The 21569-nt window shown below is 46.8% G+C and overlaps 1 protein-coding gene across 4 annotated transcripts; it reads right to left on the bottom strand.

Moving 5' to 3' along the window:
• Nucleotides 1-558: 558 nt before the first annotated feature.
• UROS (uroporphyrinogen III synthase) lies at nt 559-21540 on the bottom strand. 4 transcript variants are annotated; one of them, XM_080912610.1, is made up of 11 exons: nt 21187-21312; nt 15281-15370; nt 14986-15069; nt 13904-14000; nt 12693-12767; nt 11429-11503; nt 6211-6291; nt 5641-5726; nt 4652-4750; nt 2039-2177; nt 559-896 (listed from the first exon to the last, which is right to left on the bottom strand). In XM_080912610.1, exons 2-10 carry the CDS (start codon nt 15341-15343, stop codon nt 2040-2042), a joined length of 798 nt encoding a protein of 265 aa, XP_080768736.1. In that variant the 5' UTR covers nt 15344-15370; nt 21187-21312; the 3' UTR covers nt 559-896; nt 2039. The 4 variants fall into 4 exon arrangements, with proteins under 4 accessions (XP_080768736.1, XP_080768735.1, XP_080768734.1 ...); XM_080912609.1 differs by lacking the exons at nt 559-896; nt 21187-21312 and adding exons at nt 19970-20118; nt 21317-21540 and having other exon boundaries at nt 955-2177; XM_080912608.1 differs by lacking the exons at nt 559-896; nt 21187-21312 and adding exons at nt 15470-15553; nt 21317-21342 and having other exon boundaries at nt 955-2177.
• Between the last annotated feature and the right edge of the window lie 29 nt (nt 21541-21569).

The raw sequence follows: 21569 nt of genomic DNA, 5'->3' as shown, positions 1-21569 counted from the left end.
TCTGTCTTTCAATTGGAGAATTGAGTCCATTGATGTTAAGAGATATTAAGGAATAGTAACTGTTGTTTCCTGTTATTTTTGTTGTTAGAGGTGGTATTATGTTTATGTGGCTATCTTCTTTTGGGTTTGTTGCAAGATTACTTTCTTGCTTTTCCTAGGGTGTGGTTTCCCTGTGTTGGAGATCTCCATCTATTATCCTTCGTAGGGCTGGATTTGTGGAAAGACATTGTGTAAATTTATTTTTTTCATGGAATATCTTGGTTTCTCCAGCTATGATAATTGAGTTTTGCTGGGTATAGTGGCCTGGGCTGGCATTTGTGTTCTCTTAGGGTCTGAATGACATCTGTCCAGGAACTAGCTTTCATGGTCTCTGTTGAAAAGTCTGGTGTAATTCTGATTGGTCTGCCTTTAAGGTGAACACTCTCATAGAAATGATGGAGGGGGGATGGGAGAGGGGAATCCAGGAAAGGGGATGTAAGTAATGTAAAATGTAAGTAAAGAAAATATCCAATAAAAATGGTTGCATTAAAAAGAACAAGCTATGTATTTTAGGAGGAGGCTGTCATAACAGGAGGAGTCCAGAGTGCAGTAATTTTGGATTAGGTAAACACACTGCCTCATAGAATGTGACAGACTACAGGGAGCCAGGCAGAGGAAAATACGTATATCAAATCCTGTGAAAAGCAACCACCCTGCATGCATCTGATTCTATTCACTAAGCTTGGTCCATGTGAAGATGTAGGTGAGATAGAGGTGAGAAGTGAGTGCAATTTAAAAAATTATATATATATATATATTCTGCGAACAGTTTTCAGGGCTTTTCTGCAGGGCACTACATTTCTAACACACATACATATGCACATGTAAGCACATTGTTTTAGTCAGGGTTTCTATGCCTGCACAAATATTATGAGCAAGAAGCAAGTTGGGGAGGAAAGGGTTTATTCGGCTTACACTTCCACATCGCTGTTTATCACCAAAGGAAGTCAGGACTGGAACTCAAGCAGGTCAGGAATCAGGAGCTGATGCAGAGGCCATGGAGGGATGTTACTTACTGGCTTGCTTCCCCTGGCTTGCTCAGCCTGCTTTCTTATAGAACCCAGGTCTACCAGCTCAAGGATGGCACCACCCACAATGGGCTGGGTCCTTCCCCTCTGATCACTAGTTGAGAAAATGCCTTACAGCTGGATCTCATGGAGGCATTTCCTCAACTGAGGCTCCTTTCTCTGTGATAACTCCAGCTTGTGTCAAGTTGACACAAAACCAGCAAGTACACACACAGTTCAGAAGCAGCTGGCTTGATAGATGTGGTATAGTTATGTTTTAGCATGAGATTTAAAAAAACAACTCTGTATTTAAAAAATAATTATTCACAGCTTCCCTCTCCCCAACAAAAGCCAGAACTTTTAAGCCCCTTTTTTGGAGGGGATTTTTAGATCTAGTCCTGGCTGACCTTTAACTCATGCCTGCTGTTTCCATTCCTGCAGTGCTGGGTCGATGAGCTACCTTGCTTGGCTCAGTCTCATTTTATTTTGCATGATGCCTAAATCTACTTCACACATGGCGATTTATCATTCTTACCTAATCAGCATCAGAGAGACTGATGTTCTGTTACCTTAGGACACCACCTTGCACCAAGAACCACAGATGATAATAGTGGGCTGGAGTGATGGCTATGTGGTTGAGAGTAATTATTCTTTCAGAGAACCTGGGTTTGATTCCCAGTACCCAAACGGTGGCTCATGGCTGCCTCTAACTCCAGTTCTAGGGGATCTGCCACCCTCGCCTTGCTTCTCCAGGCACCAGGAATGCACATGGTACAGATGTGCATGCAGACAAGACACAGACAAGAAACAGTTTGTAAAAGAGTGGGCAGCAACCACAAATCACCATGTGGTCCATCTCATGTCCTTCTTTCTAGGCACAGGAGGCTCTCTCCCCGGGGTCTAATGGATGGTGGATGGTGGCATGCTCACACCAGCTTCTCCAGAGCTCCTCTCTGTCCCATGCACAGGGAAGGAGCTGGCTCAGCACAGACCTCAGCAGCAGTCCTTTGGCTTCAGCACTTTCCTGATGCCTGCAGCCAGGGCTTGTGGTGTGGGGCTTTCTGCAGTGCAGCTCACAGGCAGGCCCTTGGCAGCCATAGCACGAGTTGTACTGGGACCAATGGCTACGAACTGCAGGAGAGGAAGACACAAGAGACACAGCCTCAGCACCACAGCCAGGGTTGTGTGCCGGTGTCATCTGGACACTTTCTGTTAGGAGTTCACTCCTGTGTGTTGATTCACATGAACAACAGTGCCACCTAACTTAAAGCTGGCCTCAGAGTCTGCACAATACCTTCAGTCAGGACCTCACCATCACCTCATGCCACAAGCATACATATCCTCAGGGCTTAGGTAGAAGTGGAGATGAAACCCAAGGTGGATACTATCTTCCTCAGGGACTATAGCAGCAGACAGATCTGATCCAGTTTCAGGGGTTCTGGGTGGGAGCAGGTGGGCAGCATGGGGGGCTGGTCTGGATCCCCTAGGCACACAGAACAGCCATAAGCTGGAGGGCCAGCATTCAAATCACAGTGGCATAGGGCAGAGAGGCCTATGGCATCCACTCTCTGTCTCTACCTCCTATCTCTAACCAGGCTGTCCCCAGGGCTGCTGGGAGAGTACATGAACTGGTCAGGATGAGCCTGTTGGCCAATGCTGGACACAGACATATGCTCAATGACAGATGTATGACCTCTAGGTACACAGACAGACAGCCACCCCACAGGATATGTGTTCACTGTGAGGAGGCAGGAGAGAAAGACAATGAAATGGCTTCCATTCATTTGGTGGCAGGTGCCATTAAGTCCTCCCTGCTTTGGCATGGTTCCTTTTCTATATAAGTCAGCCATAAGCAGCAGGCACAGGTCAGAAGTTACTCCTTAACCTTCTGTGACTCCCTGTATTTTAAACAGTAGTGTATAAACACTGGGTCTCAAAGGACTCCTACAGAGGAAGGAAGGCCACTGTCAAATCTTGGGCAGAGCTGGGCAGAGCTGACCAGGCGTGAATGCCGAGTCACCCAACAGTTGGGTCTCAGGACTCTGTCCTCTGTGAGGCTCAAAAGTACCCATGTGGGCTGGCACAAAGTCCCAGTGATGAAGAATGACTCCCTTTAATTTATATTGGCTTTCTGGCTCTGGACTAAGCCACAGTCCCTAATCACCAGTGTTAGCCCTGAAAGTTTCTTTCCTGGCAGCTGCAGAGCCCAAGGCCCCAGTGGCATCTTTAACTACTGGTGTGCGGTGCACTAAACAGTGGCAGAATGACAACTGGGTGTGCCAAGAGGCCCCAGGTAACAGAAATGAAAGAACATATTTAAGATGGGCACCTTCACCCAGCTGCTGTATGGGTCTAGGCAGCACTGGCAGCAGGATCCTGAGCTGAAGTTCCCAGTGTCTATTTTGCTCCAACTTGGGTTTGCTTATGAGGACTGAGTAAGGTGACAGTACAAGTTCTCACTGGGGCCTGGTCAGCCCAGTGAGTTCTGAGGCACGCTGCCATCAGCAAGCTGCACAGACGTGCCACGGTTACCTGACGGCTCGTCCAGACACAAGAGCTGCATCGGCACTGCTGCTAAAGCTTCCCCGTGCCTAAGTGCTCACTTGACCAGTGACTGCTGAGCACCCAGGGGCCATTTCTCTTCAATCCCGACTGCAGGAACCAGGTGCCTCCCCCACTGACAGTCCCAAAAGTTGGCGTCTAGTAATGTGGTATAGGTAATTCTGGCAAGGTGTTGAACCTCTCTCTGCTCAGCATCCTCCCTGTAAGGAGGACAATCACCCCCATCCTGCTGGATCCCCACAACCAGACTAGCATGAGCTATGACTGCAAGACATGTGACGACTGTCCAGCAACTGCTAGGGCCATGGCTAGGTGTCATCATGGCCCACAGCCTGACATTTTCTTTTATGGGTTCCAACCATGGATTCTTCCTTTTCAGCTGTATGACCCTTCTTTTCAGCTACCCTGTGCCTAATATTCCACCTTGAAACTGGGAAAGTTTGGGTGTCCAGGTGGGTCACACTTGTGAGATGCAACTGTGATAAGCCAAAGTGTTGGGGTCACCTGACTAAAATGAGCTCTGCGGGGTAGAGGTGAGACCTACTGTCCCTGTGTTCCAGACCGCACTTTGTACTTTCTCCTCAGTCCCAGTGGAGTCTGGTCAAGGACAATTAATTCTGTTTCAGGTGGCTCAAGGGTTGTGTTAGTTGAAGAGTCCGAATAAATACAGTCCCTGAAAGTGTGAGTGTAAAACCTTTTAGTAAAACAAGGAGACAGATGTTTCTAGACTAGAGAACCATGTCAACATGTTCAATAGGGAACACAGGGGAGGGCACTGATCCTATACCAAACCCTGCCACACGGGCCTCACCTGAGTCCTCAACTAACCAAAGACAATGCCATATGGGGAAGGTCAGATAGTTAGCTATCCAGGACAAAAAATTTGGAGAGAATCATCCCCAAGTTAGAATAAGACTGGCCCAGCAGAGATAATCAGCAATGAAGTAGCAGCCCCTGGACTTTACAAGTCACCTCACAGGCATCTGACTCGATGTGCAAATCCGAGAAGACAGTAAAGAGCAAAAGTCCATAGAATACCATACCTTTATCTGATCAAAGCTGCCACCGGATAACACCTGAATGTACTCGAGGCTGTATTTAAGGCCAGAGGGGCTAAAAAATGTGATGCTGGCTGGGATGCCCTATGGGAAAGAAGAAGATAAGATCTAGCCTTTGCCCCCAGACAGCATTCCTCTGGTCATCAACATCAACCCGTTCAGTTCCAGCAGCCCTGGCTCTGCAACGGTATGGTCCCTAGCTAGGTGCCATTCTCAGCCCACCAAGACACAGTCTGAAGGAATTGTTCGTGAAGCAGGCTGAGGTTGGAGAGGCTAGGATTTCCCATTGCTCTGCCAGCCCTTGGACTGTTTGGCCAGCGGACACAGACTCTCTGGAGCCCAGACTCAGCAGTGGAGACACCTCCAGCTCCTGGAGTTAGACAGCTCTGCTGGAACCAACAGTCTTCTTGTTAGCTTCCACCCACTAGGGGAAGAGCAGACAACAACCAGACAGCCTACATAGTTTCTCTGCACTTGGATTGTCCCAACAGGACCCCCAGACAGGCATGATATGCAGAAGCTGTTCTAGGGAGAGTGAAAGGATGTGACTTCTGAATGGAAATGGTGGAGGTAGTCATTAACTCAAGAAGCACTCTTCACTCTCTGCCTGAGGTCTCATAATCCCAATGCAGATTCCACAGTGGGCTCTTCCCAGTGTGGCTGAGCCTCTTCCCCATGCCATGCAAAACAAAGGCAATAACAAGGCCATGGTGTATCTCAGACCTTTGTATATGGTGATGTTACTCAAATAGTTTTGTATGACCTCCCTCCTTTAATCCTTATTCAGCTTTCACTGGATGGGTCTATTCCTGTATCACAGATACATAAAAATGGAGCTGCAGAAATTCTATCTGCTTAGTCACATGGCTGGAACCCCAAGGAGAATCGACATCTGCAATCTCAAACCCCCAACTCCTGCTCCACCCCTGGGACTTGCCCTGCCAGGACTTGCTTCCCCTGGAAACCCTACATACCTGATTTTCATAGTAGCTCTCCAGGCTCCCTTGGATTCCAGGGTGTGGAACTGTCTGATAGACATGCATGCTTTCCATGGGAATCCCTGGGTACAATCAAAACCATGAGATGGGCCTCACTTTTGCAGGAATGGGAATTGGGGATCTGTACCCTCTGCATCGTGTAGCTGATGGGGACAGTCAACATTATTTCTGAGAACCAGCTCCTCAGAAATGGAAAGCTCAACTAGGGGACAAAAGACCTTGCCAAGCCCTGTGTGACCCGTAGAGCACTGTGGAATCAATCCACAGTTGGGAAGGCTGAGTTAGCAAGGAACAATCCAGAAAGCACAGCCTTCCTCGATACTCACACATGCTGTTGGTTCCTGTGTCTGTGTGAGTTTGCCCACACAGCTCTGACCCTGGCTGCTCCATAAATCCCACAGTCATGCTGGCAGCCAGGCTTAGGACAGGTCTCAAGAAAGGCTTAGCATCAGGAGACCCAGATGCATCCCAGCTCTGCTCATGTCTGCCTCCCAGGTCTCAGGACATTCATCTTTGGGGGTGTTGTTGTTAGCTAATTCTAGTCACCTTTGTCCTTGAGCATTTTTGGAAGAGTATCTCCTTTGATGGTTCCACAGGGAAAGAGAAGAGGCAGTTCTGAAGACGGCTCTGTGGACACAGAAGCAGGCACTGTAAGATCTTTGTAAATGCTCAAAGGGTGACACCATGCACAGACTGTGCTGACCTTGAAGGTTTCCATGAAGAACCGAGGGGGAATGTCAGTGAAGAGGCTAGAAAACTAAGCCATAGAAACAAGGCACCACTGTCCTGCTTGTTGTGTGAACTGTCAGGAGGAGGATCCCTGGTTCATGGTCCGTATTTAGAATGGAGGCCTTGTACTTATCCAAATAAGGCTGATACTGGCACTGGACAGAGATTTCCCAGCTTTGGTGGAGGGCTGGATGAGCCAGGCACACGCACAGGAGACAGTAAGGGACTGGCACCTTGGAGTGCCTCTGTCGCCACTTTTAACAAACACAAGTTCCCTGCCTACTATTTGACCAGCCATGCCAGGAGCTTCTTGACCAAGTGCCCAAAGGGCACAAAAGACAGAAGGCTGCTCCAATGGCCCTGAATCTCACTGTGCCCACCACCCACCCCCACACCTGGAGACCTGAGGCCATGTCCAACCCTGAGCGCTTTGCAAAACTGACAGAACAAACAGCATGTTGTAACAAAATCATCCAACTGAACTGAGAGCTTGTCAGATGCAAGAACCTTTCTCAACGGTGAAACAAAGCATTTTACTAAAACCAACCATTTCTTCCACATCACATCAAGAAATGTAATAGGTTGTTGGTTGTGCACAAACATCATGTGTTTCCTATACCAAACGATCCCTCTGAACACACCACTGGCGACTGAGATCAGAAAGAATGAAACAACTCTCCTCAGCTGGTGCTCGCTCTGGGAAGCAGTAGCTGAGTGACAGGCATAGCTGTAGGCTACTGTGTTTGAAGTGCAAGCAACAGTGGCATGCTGGTGGGTGTTTGAGTCAAACTGCTCTGTAAATATTGGTACCAACACAGAAGAGTGAGCGGATTCGGAGATGAGATCACAGGCGCCTGCTGAGCTCTCTTTCTAGTGAAGTGCTGCAGGTCCCACTCCTAGGCAAACATTTTCAAAGATGTGTCCGGGTGCTGTGCTCTCAACCGTAGCCTAGGAGTCTCTCTTTTGAGTGTTGTGGGCTGAAGGTACAGGGAGCTAGGGGCTAAAGCAACTTCCCGGCAATCTTTGTCTCAAAGGCACCCAAAGAACTTCTGGATGACTCAGGAGTCCCCCTTCACCTCTTCACACTGCCAGAGAACACTGACTGCTGAAGTTCCATAAGTACAATGCTGCTGAGGAAGGAACTGAGGAAGGGTCTCCACAGACAACGGAGTAGCCCTGGATGTAGGTAAGAACCGAGTTGTGCACTCTGGCCTCACTGAACCATCAGGGCCCCGAGGCTCCCTGGAGCATGGGAGCAGGAACTCTGTCCATCCAGGAGGCCATTTCAAACAAAGGTAGTACAGTCCTCCTTGGCTTTTTGTCTCTTTAAACGTGACTATCTTTGATTCTATACCATTACCTTGTAATTATTCTCTCTTTCAAGGAGGGGTCCATGGAGATAACAGCTGTCTATAATGAGTGACCAGGTTAAACGGAATAATAGCTTTAAGTGCACACAACAATGCCTGTCTCATAGTAAATAATAGTTAAGTAAAATAATGAACAACTAGGAGCTGACTTTGTTACAACACACACTGGAAGTAAAAGCTTCATTTGTAGCTTTTAAAACTGGGTCACAAAGCTTACTTCAAGAGAAACTCATTAATGCTTTGGTAAAAAAACCAAGGTGAAGGTCCTAATTAGCAGCAGGTAGCTAGAACATTATTTGTACATTCTAATTGCAAATGGAAGATTTATTAGGCCTACAGACTTGCTGGTAATAAATTAGAAGTAGCAATGGCTTCAAAGGCTGCACCCCAGGCCTGGTGTCAGGACTCGAAGGTTAAGGGTATTTGTGTCCAACCTGAGTTTGAACCCTAGAACCCACAAGTAAGAGAGAAGCAATCCTGAGGGCAAAGCATGTCACTATCCACCCTGCCAAGCCTGGGCCAGTCAGCTGGAGCTCGAAGTGAGCACCCGCAAATGGCACTGGCCCTCTGCCTGGTGGCCCTAGGCCTTATAATGAACAATGGCTTCAGCAAGTCTGTCTCCTTCCAAACAGATGCATCTAATCTGAGTATGCTTACGATCTGCCCTGGAGACAGGTGGAAGCAAACTGTCCCATTTACAGAGCAGCAATTATCCCTTATAAGCATAGCACTTGATTCTAAGAGAGCCCCGGTCTGTCTTGTCCTTTACATTTAGGTCTACATTTTTAAAAGACAGGCTTCAGTGCTATATACAGCTGTGTATGCCAGGCCTTGCTACACCTCTAAATCTGGCTGGGCACCTGTATCCTTTTCATGCCCTTTATAATAGACCAAGGCACACGGGCAGAGCGTTGCCCTGAGCTCTAGGAGCCATTCTTCCAAGTTACTGACCCTCAGGAGGGGGCTCTGGGAACAAGATCTGTAACCCAGTTGGACAGTATGGGGCCCTTGGACACTAAATATTTACATCTAAAGTCGGAGTCAGTCTTGTAGGATTGCCCTTTTCCTGTGGGTCCTTTCCTACTGTGGGTTGGTTCCGAACTGGTGTGGGACACCCAGCTGGTGTCTAAGGAGTTGGAGAATTAGCTGTGGGTGTGAGGAAAACCCATTTAGTGCTAGTAGCCGTCGGTGCCACACCCACAGGCTCGCTGCTCCTCCACTGCTTAGTTCGCCTGTCTTCCCAAGCCTGTCTCTAGTGAGGGCTCCCAGGAGGCAGGCGCTCTGGAGGGTCCTAGCTCTATACTATACTCTCGCAGACCTGACACTGAACTGACAGAGACTATGGAACTGGAACAGATCCGCTCTGTCCATGCATCTGGCGCCCAGCAGGCCTCCTCATGCCAATGAACAAAATGTACTTGGTAAAGCACCCTGTGGCTAGAGCTCCCTCTTTGAAGAAGAGTGATGGGGAGGCTCTCAGGTATCTGCAAGCTGGAGGTCCCCCCAAAGCTCTGCTACACCAGGGCCAGGTTCCTAGAACTCTTACCTCAGTGAGGTGCCCCCTTACTCTGCCTGGCCAGGAGTCCTTGAAAGCGAGTGGACACGAAGCAGGGTTCAGTTGGGTTTGCTGAAGGTGATAGACAGGTCCGAGTCTGAATTCTAACCCTGTAACCTCACAGTGTATATATAGCCCTGGTCTCAGAGACTCAACACAGCACACTAAGAACTTCCAGATACAACAGGAGTGCCTCCCTGTCTGCCACAGGGTCACTGGCCATTAGTGATGGCTGAACTACGAAATGTGCCCAGTGTGCCTGAGGAATTTTACTTAATCTGGATTACTTCGACTACTATCTTGGATGACACATTGGTCACTAACATGGCTCCTACCTTTCTTAGCTGCCTGTGAAGACTAGATCCTGAGCACACTGGACACTTGTTAACACCAGTTTTCAGTGTCAATGCTGAGCATCTAATTAGCAGAAAGGTAAGTACTACTTTCTTTTTTTTTTTTTCTTTTTGTGCTGGACAATGAACCCAGGTCTTCAGGCATACTAGAGAAGTACTCCGACACTCAACTATACCCCCAGGTTTGAAAATGTTTTTGAAAGACAACTGATATGCTACTAATGTAGCCTCACAGAGACTTGAAGTGCAGGGTGGAGGGTGCCCATAGGGGCCCTTACCTGCTCAGAGGAGAAGGGGAGGGGAAATGGGGAAGGGCTGTGGGAAGGGGTGTCAAGGAGGGGAGCAGTGAGTAGGGTGTAAAACAAGTAAGTAAAAAATAAAACAAAAATTTAAAAATCTTAGTAGAAAATGCTCTAGATTCATCTCTGTGGCTATGATAAGCTCTCTGACAAAAACCGACTTAGGGAGCAGGGGTTTATTTCAGTTGACAGGTTGCAGTCCATCACTGACAGAAGTAAGAGCAGGAACTTGAAGCAAAAAAACTGACTGTAAAGGAAAGCTCCTTGCTGACTTGCTCACAGAGCTAGGCTTAGCTAGCTTTCTTATACAACCCAGGACCACCTGACCAAGGAATGGTGCTGCCCACAGTGGGCTGGACCCTCCTACAGCAATCACCAATCAAGACAATCCCCCAAAGACATAGCCCCAGTCCAGTCTGACCTGGGTAATTCCTCAATTGAGACTCCCCAGGTCAATCTAGGCTATGTGAAAGCGACTGTTAAAGCTAACCAAAGCAGTTATTCATTACCATATTGAAAAAAGTGGGGAACTGGCAACTTGCAGAGAGCCTCTGCCATTCCTGTCTGCCTGCTGAAATCTGCTCCTGGCTCTGCCCAGGGTCTGTCTACAGCCTAGGAAGCCTCAGTCCAAAATGCAGGGCTTTTTAAAGGAGCAGCTTCCAGAGGAACATTAAATGTAAAAGCTAAAGAACCTCTGGCAATAAGAGTATCTTAGGGCAGGAAAACCTCAGAAGACTTTAGCATACAAGTTTGCAAATCCCTAAAGCCAAGGCCACCCCGAGAAGCTACAGTTTATAACAAACATACTTTGATTTTTCCATCATTGTTTGAAAAACATAAAAAGACCCACTGAAAGTCCTTCTCTCTTCACCCATTTAATGTGCTAAGAGAGAAGAAGATGCCCAGCTGCCACCACTACCTTTGAGGAAAGACATAGCCATGCCCACACTCTAGCCTGCCCTTCTCCCCGCCTAGCACCTCCCCAAGCAATTCTCCAGAAGGTCAGTCAGCACCTCACAGACCCTGTCAGAGGCAAGCACCAGAGTTTGTATTCTCCCTCTTGTTCTCCAGTTCCAACTGCAGGGTCTGATAGTTCCGACACAGACCTGCTGCAAGGCTGGAAACGATTTCCTCTGCTGATACTGAGCAGAAGAATTCTACATCAATCCATGTGGCTGGGTAAGAAGCTGCAAGTTCCTGTGTCTACAGCTGCATTAGTCAGACAGGGAAGAGGGCAGGAGACACTCCCAAAATCTGCCTGCCCTCTACAGATCTCTCCTGTGTTCTTCAGAAGCCTGGAACCCTATCGGTAGCTTAAGGTAAATCACCATCTAAATCCAAGCAGCTCTAGCTTTGGTCCACATACTGACCAAAGACAGCCTTATGGGAAGTCAGTTCTTTTCTGAGCATGGGTTCTGTGGGGGAGGGTGGCTTTCATCTGCATCAGCTGTCACTTACTGGAGCAAATATATTCAGCGAGCTTTTCTGCATTTCCACTGCTGGCTCCTTCTGCATCCAGACCAATTTTATTCACTGGAAAATGACAAACAGGTGAGTTCCTTTTTCAGTTCCTGCACAACCTTTAAAGTGCACCTCCAGGAGCTGCTTTCCCACTCACAGCTGAGTGTCCTCTGAAGCCAAGTAATAAGACCATAGTTCTCCTCTGAGAAGAGAGCGCCTAGTGCACACCTCCCCTACACAGGGGTCTTTGTCTTAACTAGCTTCTCTGAACCCCACTTATCCACATGAGCCAAAAACACCAGCCCTGTAGGACGTCTTGGGACTCATGTGATAATGAGGCCAACTATTGGCATGTGCTTATCAGACGGTTAGCATTTGGAAGCTGCTGTTTTGCAAGCATCTCTTTAGAGAGCCCTCATCTCATCAGGGAGATGTGATCAGCTTCCATCCAGAAGTAGGTAATGGGCTGGCATGGGCAGACTGAAATGGAGGGGGCAGAGGAGAGGCTTCACAACAGCCAACAAGCACCCTTAGGAAGGGTGCTGTCCCAGCCCCTTGCTCAGTGCGGTGCTGGGGCCCTCTATATAGACTAGGCTGGCCTCCAACTCACAAGAGATCCTCCTGCCTGCCTCCTGAGTGCTGGGTGGGCTTAAAGGTGTGTGCCACTGCACCCTACAGGCTCCTCTTCTTGGAGAGAAGAAACAGACAGATGAAGGTTCCTTGCCTTCCCCAGAAAGTGAACACATGGCTAATCTGCAGAGGATATAGATAAAGGCAGGGGCCACTCAGGACTGCCACCTGCACAAAGGAACACATGACCTCCAGAGGAATGAGGTCTGGTGGGCATCCCACTCAGGAGCTAAACAACCAGTACCTGTTACCACCAAAGACAGTTTCAATGGGAACACCATAGACTTTATATATATGAACTATTAGAAAGGTACTGAACCTGAGGAAAAAAGTCTTATGCAGGTGTAAACTCTGTTTAGGACAAGTGAGCCAAGAAGCCTAGAGTCCTCAGGAACTAAACTGAGGCAGGCTGGCCATTAATGCAGTAGGCATATGTGACACTCCATCCCCATTCCTGTCTTACACTTTTATTTCCCCCATTTCAGCTACTCTTGGTCAACTATGATCTGAAAAGACTAAATGGAAAATCCTGGAAATAAGCAACTCATAGGTTTGGATTGTGTATGGTCTGAATATGAAACCTCATCCACCCAACCTAGGATTTAAACTTTCATCTTCCGTGACTCTTTACCTAGAGAAGCAGTGGCGCTTCCAACCACATACACAGACTTGGCATTCCATCTGTCTTTCAGAGATGTCTCCCAGGCTGTAAAACATGAAATTACACGTGAGCTCTGCATACAAAGTGTCCGGCTAGATGACACTGCTGTGGTTTGCTTCTTCATTCTAAGGCCCCAGCCTTCACTTCAGCAGGAGACTAGGCTCTTGGGCTCTGAAGAGAGCCATCTACTTGCAGAAGGGGAAAACAGCAGCAACAGCATCACCCTCAGTCCCTCACTACCCACTCTGTCCCCTCTATGGGGCTCAGAGTACATGCAATGTCCATCAAAAACCTATGGCTCAGAACATCTGGCACAGAGCAGACAGATGACATGTTCCATCTAGTAATGAGTAACCTCATGGCTTGGGTGTTATGAAGCTTACTCCAAGGTCAGGTCACTGAGGGCAAGGAAGATCAAGGAGCTCACAGTGGTCAAGATGGCTGCATGAATCCAGGCCTATAGGACTCCTAAACCCAGCACTAACCATCTTCCAGTTGCTTCCTCTCAGTGGAAGAACTCTCCATGCCTGTGTTTTGACTGTAAAGTGAGGTCATAGTACTGTGCACACTCCAGGCCTGTATTTAGCACTCAGTCTAAAGTACAACAGGCACTCCACTAGTGTCAGCTAAGTAGACAGCAGTCTGAAGCCTGGGTTCAGGACATGGGTAAGTTCACCACATACAATGAAGAGGAAGGAAGAGCCATGTTGAAAAGGGCCTGATGGGGCCATGAAGCATTTCCCTGCAACTAAATTTTCTCATCATCCACTCAGTAAAGTGTCACTTACCCTACGTTTAGTGGAAGAAATTGGCAGGATGTAAGTGAACACTGAGAAGGCAATAGAGGGCTAGTGAGAGAGTTCTGCAGCAAAGCTGCTTGCCGCCATGCCTGATGGGCTGCTTTGGTCCCGGAACCCATGCAGTGGAAGGAGAGAACTAGCTCCTGTGGACTGTGCTCTCAAGTCTACACACATATCATGCCATGTACCCAATAAACAAGCACATAAATAATATGATAAAACGAATTAAACGTCAAGTGAGAACACTCAGCCATGTCTGTCTAGGGACTCAGAGGGCACCAGTGAGCCAGCTCCTCCAGGCACTGGGTTCTTTTGGGCATGCAGCTCCCTCTGGACTCCAGTGTCTCGGGGAGGAAATGGGAGCAGATGACCCACCCTCACCTTCAGTTTTATTGTCCTTCTCCAAACACAGCTTCACTGCTTCCACTGCCCTGGGGCTGGTGAAAATGAGTCCTCCAAAGCCTTCAGGATGAGACAGCTGCACCAAACCAACAGAGGCTGGCTTAGACCCCACCTCTCAAAGACCTATGACCCCAAAGTCCAAATGCATCTGCAAAAAAGTGGGCAACTGGTCTTTCTACCCGTTCATCCCTCCAGCCACCTTATACATGTTTAGTACAACTATGGGGCTGGAGCCATTCTAGGCTGTGGGTACGTCCCTTCATTGTCACAGCTCTTTCCTTAAGAAGCTTCTTCTAGGACAGAGACAGACAACTGTAACCCGGGATATGGGCAGAGTAGAGGGGTAACTTGACTCAGCACGGGTCATGTCAGTGGAGTGAGGTGCAGAAAGGAGGGGATGCTTCATCTGCATCCATAACACAAACAGACTATGAAGGAAGTTAAGACCCAGCTGAAGCCTGGGCTTCAAATACATTGCTTTGATGAACACTTCTGAGCCAGGCGCTGAGCTGATGTGTACACCTGACCTTATTCAAGGTATCCACACTTGAATCTTTGGTTTTCACAATACTGGGTACCAGACAGTCATTGTGCACACTCAACATACCCTCAGGTCACCATTAATCTGCAACACTTTGAGACGTCACTGGGCCTGATTCCTGGAGTATATACTGAGCAGAGAGAGCAAGGTGGTGGACAGAAGACCTGGGCTTACATTCAGCCCTGCCTTCCTGGCCAAGAGCCTGGCAAGAGTCTATAACAGAGCTCACTCTTAAGTCAGAAGCACCTGCCTGGTAGTCTGTGCAGAGGCCAGAAGTGCACTAAATGTTCCCTACCTCTGAGAGCCATGCTGGTGCTTTCAGGGCCCTATCTCCAGGGTCCATGCCTCCTGACAAAGGAAACAGGAGCTTAGGAAGAGAAGCCTGTAAGAAGTCTCCCCACGATCAGGTAAGTGTGTACTGCCCTTGTGATCCCGTCTAATGGTAAAATGAGGTGAATACTCTCATAGCTTGGTATGGCAAGAATTCCACAGAGAGCAAGCCTTAGCATGGGGTTCTTACCTTTTCTGACAAACTGGGGAGAGACATAAACTCAAATGACAGAACAGGAATCAGCGTGGCTTCCAGGCCACACAATCGTAGCTCCTGCAAATGAAAGAATGTCATTCTGGACTGGCCAGGACTGTCTTGAAAATAAGGGAAATGACATCATATTAACCACCAACTGTTATCTGGAAACGAGGGAGCACAGCATCACATTAGCACCAAGTCCACCAAATGTTAGCATCCCCACCCCAACCTCCATTAGAAAGGAGTTTCTAGTTTAGGGGCCAAGGAATAAGGCTCAGCCACTTACCTGGATATATGGATCCTGACCACTGTCATCATCTTTGGCATCTTTCAGTAAGAGAACCTTCATTGTGTTTGGCAGCCCTTATAAAAGACACTGTGACAGAGCGAGGAAAAGGATCTTAATTAGATCTAGACTGTTCCTAGGCAATGTTGGAAGGATAGAGGCAAGAATGAGGCAATCAATCGCTTGTACCCTGCTAAATGGGCTTGGTCTTTCTTTCTCCAGACCCCTGTCACTGATAAGGCCAGAGGAGAGCATGTCAGCAACTGATACTGCCTGGAAAGGCAAGTGAGAGCCATTAGTGACACTGTGTCAAAGCCGGACAGTGGCTAACCAGAGAGACGTGGTGCATTCTGTGTCATACCAGTAGCAAACAGAAAAATGACATCTTAATTTCAAGGAGGTAAGTGAGTAAGAAGCAAATAAACAATTATTTCCTTTTCAAAATAAACAAACTGTGCCACTCATAAGCCCTTTAGGAAATAGCTATATTGGCTTTTTCATCTCTCAAGCCATGTTTATTAAATATTAACCAAGTTTCCTGAAGTGAACCACCCATAAAGACCTATGTAATTTATACCCTCTCTTCTGGTAATTTCATTTGTAAGAATAAATGCAAGATAACAATCAAAACTGTACACAAAGACTGGCATACAAATTTCATTCCAGGCTGGATGTGATGGCATACACCTTTAATCCCAGCACTTGGGAGGCACAGGCAGGTGAGGTCAGCCCACTTGGGTCTACATAGCAAGTTTCAGGCCGGCAAGGGCTACATAGTGAAACCCTGTCTGAACACAAACAAAAGACGTTCTTGGTCATCTCTATAATTTCCAATAACTGGAAACAACATAAGTGACCAACGAGAGGCTGGTAAAGTAAACTATGATACAGGTTTTAGAAAATCATTAAAGTATTGACAACCTAATTACATGGGTTATCTAATCAAACATGCTAAGTAAAACAAGCAAGAACAGTTACATAAGTAGTTTGGCTTTATGTTAAAATATATGAGAAATTACACACCAAAATAGTAATAGTACTTATTTCTAAGTAGGTGGTAGTATAATTTTTCTTCCTTTCCCTTTTCTTATTATTTAAAAGTGTTATGAGCATTATCTTCCTGGCTATATGAGAGACAGTTTAAAAGTCACTCAACAGTCTCACAATAAATGTCAGGTAAGACACTTGCAGGCAGAAAGGAACAAGCTCTGGGAGGCATGGCTCACACATATCTGTGGTCCCACTGATGGCTGGAACAGTCCATCCATGGAACATTAGGAAGTCTGGCTCAAAATGAATTGCTCATCTCAGTAGCCGAATCCAGTTAAATGAGTAAGAATTAAGATATGATGTTTTAGTTATTGCTGCCATCTGAGTATCAGAGAAATGGGGGAGAGGGTGAAGAAAACAGTATGGTTTCTACCCCTCCCTGAGGCTCCGCTAACGGGGAGCCTGTCCCCCTGTGGGGTCATTGTGTCATTTCAGTTTTCCAAGCTTATGACAGTAAATCCTATTTTTTATTTTTTTTTTTTTTACTTTACTCTGTTCTCTGACTTGTATTTTGGAGATAAGATACCAACCATACTGTAGTATACAGCTCAGGCTGGTTGGAGCTATGTGGCCCAGGTTGGCTTTGATATCAGCCTCTAAGTGCTAGTATTACAGGCATGCACTACTTACTTAACTACTAAGTAAGTTAAGTCTTGATTGGATTGAAAAGAGCTCAAGAGACCTGAAAAGAACATCCTAGGTGTTTTTGTGAGGGTGTTCCAGAAAGGATTAAAGGGGGAGACCTTTGTCAGTATGCACCGTCCTAGAGAGGCCTGGGTGGAATAAGAGGCAAAGGAGAACGCCCATACCTCCTGCTCTACAGTACCAAGCTTTAGGCCCTGTAATGGTCTAATCTCCAAAACCATAACCCAAAATACCTTAAGCCACAGCTATGGAAAAATAATCAGCAGTTGGTTTCCACCTGTTTGCAAATGGTAACCCAAGTGTTGTTAAGGCATGACCAAGTGGTATTTACCATTGAGACTTTTAGGAAGAGAGACCACTCCAGATAACTTTGGGGAGCCCAACTCAATCAGTCCACAGGCATTACCAAGAATAGCATGGGAGCTCCTCAAAGTAGGAATATTTTCCCTCTAGACCCAGCTTCAGCTTAAACAGAGCTTACATGTCCCACTGGCCTGCTCTTCTTATTGGTTTGTACCGTGGATTCCAACCTGCCCTGCCAATCCCATAGCTGTGAAAGGCAATTTTCTTCAAATGCATCTCCTAACATACATTTCTTCTTGCCTGTCTCTTGGCTTTGATTCTAATGCACCTTCCAATGGGAGCTCCAACAATCTGGTAGAAATTTAGTGGCAAGTAAAACTCAGCATATTCTGTTGAAGAATGAATTCTTCTGGGGCCCACAATGCAAGCAACAAGAGTGGAGATTAAAAAGCCAAAATACGATGCTGTGGAAAACAGGTAAATCCTGTAGCCTGCTTATGTCCCTGTCACAGCCCCAGGCTCTGGCATAGTAGACCCCAGTTCTACAGAGGACATTTTAGTAATGCTTTAAAATAAAATCAATCTCTCACTTGCCTTTCTAGTTCTTTGGTCAGTGAGCCCAAATGCCCTGAGCCTGGAAGCTTCCTCATGAGAGTAAAGTCTCTTTACTTGAAGTTACTTGATAATTTCAGGTACTAACAAGTGCTGCGAGGTGGTGAGATAGTAACTAGGGTTCTGTTAGCTGTAGGAGTACCTCTCCAGGGAGACTGACTGTTCTGGGGGGGGTTGATGTCTGAATCGAAATCTGAATGACAATAGTACCGGCCAGAGGAACAGACCACGTTTTTGTAAGCACCTAACTACTACTTGAACTGAACAGTAAGGAGATTTGTTCAAGCACCAGGCAGAAACCTTGGATGTCTCCATGAAAGAATAGGTATGCTCCAGGAGTGTTTGGGGTTTCTTTTAACCCAGAGGGTGGCCTTACTCCTAGGAGTTAGTTTCTTACCTCTTTAAGGAGATGCAATTGCTTCTCCAGTTGCAAAGATGCTGGGTAAATCTAAAGTGTTTTTCTACAGCATGTACAAATACTGCAGGAAAGAAGCCTTTGAAAGAGTCAGTGTCTGAAAGGAAACTTTTTGGACTACCCCAACCTGGAATCCAGAAGCAGCAAGCACTTCTTACAGACTGCCTTCCATGCACAATGGTCCCATGTCGTGACACCATTACCCTACCCCTCTTATTCATAGCTAATGCTAGTTCTACGCAGACAATTTGTTTTCCTTTCTCAAAATTATATCCTAAGACTTCTCTTGGCTGTCAGATCCGACTGCTGTGTTGTTGCTGGTAGTTACAGAATGCGTCCTAGGACCTGTCCTTTTCTGCCTATCACACATATATCTCAGCAAACCCTTTATTTCAGAGAATGCTTGCTCACAAAACATGCTGAGCCCTAGACACACAGAAACAGTGAAGTTTGAAGTGATAAGGACTGTGGACAGGATAGATTCTAGTCCGAAGCTGAGAACCTAAAACCCAGGGCACCAGGAGGGCAGGGAGAGGATGGACTGCCCTCCTTTCTCTTTTGTTCTCTGCAGCCCTCAGATTAAACAGTCTATGTCCTTCACTCAGGCTACAGATCCACATGCACTTCCCTTCTGGAAACCTCCACAGGCACACTGGGAAGGTATCTAGCCAGCTAGCTGGGTATTTCACAATCCAGCCAAAATGACAGATCATATTGACTAAGTATCTTTCAATCCTCACTCAAGCCTGCAAAGCATCCATTATCCTTATTTAGCAAGAAGGGAAACGTAGCTCTTAATTTGCCCAAGGTCAGCAGAATAAATGACAGAAATAATATCAGCATCCCAAAGTTCGGGGCTCAGCCTCCTAACCACTGGCTACCTGCTGACCTTTAAGACAAATTCTGTGCTAAAAAGGAAGAGTGAACCAGTGTTACCAATCCACTTCCTAAGGAAGGTCCCTGCGGTCAGTACAGCACAGGTGAGCCATTTGTTTACAAGAGCTACTCTAGAATATACTGCCCATGAGCTTGATATCAGGAATTAATCTGAGGACACAAAGAGACCTTTCCTTTTTTCCACCCTGCGAAGCAATACAGGCTCCTGGTGGAAAACATTTTGCAAATTACAAAAATATAATTATTCAAAAAATTAAGGGCAGGAGAGATGGCTCAGCAGTTAAGAGCACTAACTTCTCTTTCAGAGGTCCTGAGTTCAATTCCCAGCAACCACATGGTGGCTCACAACTATCTGTAATAGGATCTGATGCCCTCTTCTGGTGTATCTGAAGACAGTGACAATATACTCATATACATAAAATAAGTAAAAAAATCATTTTTTAAAAAAATTAAAAGTAGTTAATTGTATGGTTATGCTATTGCACCTCTAGGCAGAGTCCAAAAGAACAAAAGCTGAGACTTGAGGTATTTGCACATTCATGTTCACAGGAGCACTGTCTAATAGGTAAAACCTACAAGCAAATCTAAGTGTTCACAGACATAGACTAAACAGTAAGACCATGTGAGCAATGGGAACTGTACATCCTTAGGTATGAAATCATGATGCCTGAGTACTGTGACTACAATGAAAGTCCTTTTTGTGCAGATGATGGCCAGGGGGCTGTAAAAGGCTGGGGAACTGGTTCTTCTTGTGTATGCATAGGTACCTGTTGATGAAGGGTGTTGTCTTCTACTGCTTGTGATCTCATTTTTTAAGAACAGGTCTCTCATTGAACCTGGATCTCACTGGTTAGGTTAGCTGGCCATCACCCCAGTGCTGGGGTTACAGTTGCAGCAGGTGGGAGCTGGGAAATGCCTGCACATAGTTTTGCAAATATAAACAGTCAAAAAGCCAAGAATTAGGCTCTCAAGTGTTAAGTTTGGTTATGCACACTTTACCACAACAAACATGGGGGGTGGGGATGCTTAGCAGCCTCAACGCAATTCTATTGGCGTATTTTAAATCTTTTTTCTATTATACCTTGGCATATTATTATACCTTGGGATAGGTATGCATGACAAGATATTATTAGTTGTGCAGTAGATTATAGGAGTGTGTTTTTGGACAATTACAAAACCCAAGGCAGTCATTTTAAGCTACTTTATCAGAGGTGGAGTCATGGTATCATTACTGTCCACAACAGAGCCTGGTAGACAAGACACTCCCAGGACACTTGGATCCCTCAGAATACCATCATGGGGGCTCTGGGATAATGGGGTTCCTGGTATCCTGATTATTTCCTATTGATGATCACTGGATTCATTCACATTTCCTAAATTTCTCTGGCAAAAACTTCCTAACCTCTAGGGTCAGCTAACTCTGGTTTGGGAATCAAACATACTTCATATGATGCCATTATTTTAGAGAAAAAGGAAAATCACAGAGTTTATTATCAGAAAGTTAATGTTTTTCCTTCTTAATGACTTTGTTGTCAATAATCTTTACAAGGAGCTGCAAATTGGTAGACTGAGGGATAAACCTGACAGGTAGACCTGATTTACCTGATACGGGTTTTAACCATTGGAGCATTTCTTGCAAAAATTTGGCTTCTTTTGAAATAGATCTGAAACTCTGGACAAGTACTTCGTTTAGCCACACGTGGTGACAGGGGTGGAATACACTTATTAATTTGTCTCGATTTCCTTCTTTCTGTTCTACTCTTTTCAAACAATTCTTTTAACGTCGCCATGGGCCTGAACTAGCAAAGGTCGTCATGTCTCCTTAGACGTCGTTAGGGAGCTGGCCCGGGGCTGGCCCTGTCTGGATCTGCGGACCTTCGGGCAGCTGCACCGGGATCCCGCCCCGCGGTGTCAGGGATCGCCAAGACCAGCGTGCACGCCCGCAAGCCTGTATCCTAGTCCAGTCCTGGGCCCGACAACCTACCTCGCGGGCTAAGAGGCAGAACAACCTGCACGCCGCGGGGCAGGAGTCCCACGGTCCCAGGCGGGGCTGCTGAGCACAGATAACGGAGAGCGGCCTCTCGCCTGGCTGCCAGCACCACCCGCGCTCATACCTCAGACGGAAGAAAACGGGCCAGGCACCGGCGGAAGGAATGCAGACAGATGGGCCAAACCACTACGCACAGGAGGGGACACTCGGAGAGAATGAGGAGGATGGGAGGGTGGAGGGAGGAAGAGAAGGCTAGACCATTGGCCCCAAGGTGGAAGTATATCTGGTAGATTAGTCCAGTGGGACTCAACCAGGGCGCTTTCCGGTGGCGCCGTCTCCGCGGCGAGCTTGCGCGGACTGTCTCCCCGGAGTCAGGG

Source organism: Micromys minutus, assembly GCF_963924665.1.
Source record: "Micromys minutus genome assembly, chromosome: 2".
Classification (NCBI taxonomy): Eukaryota; Metazoa; Chordata; class Mammalia; order Rodentia; family Muridae; genus Micromys; species Micromys minutus.
This window is presented reverse-complemented; position numbering and strand designations above follow the sequence as displayed.

Bases quoted from the DNA above. Each gene is read 5' to 3' on its own strand.
- UROS (XM_080912609.1), bottom strand. From the start codon at position 15,343: ATGAAGGTTCTCTTACTGAAAGATGCCAAAGATGATGACAGTGGTCAG. The intron at 14,001-14,985 runs GTAAGAACCCCA...GGTTTGGTGCAG, and splicing joins TCCCCAGTTTGTCAGAAAAG to CTGTCTCATCCTGAAGGCTT. The intron at 4,751-5,640 runs GTATGTAGGGTT...TCTTTCCCATAG, and splicing joins AGAGCTACTATGAAAATCAG to GGCATCCCAGCCAGCATCAC.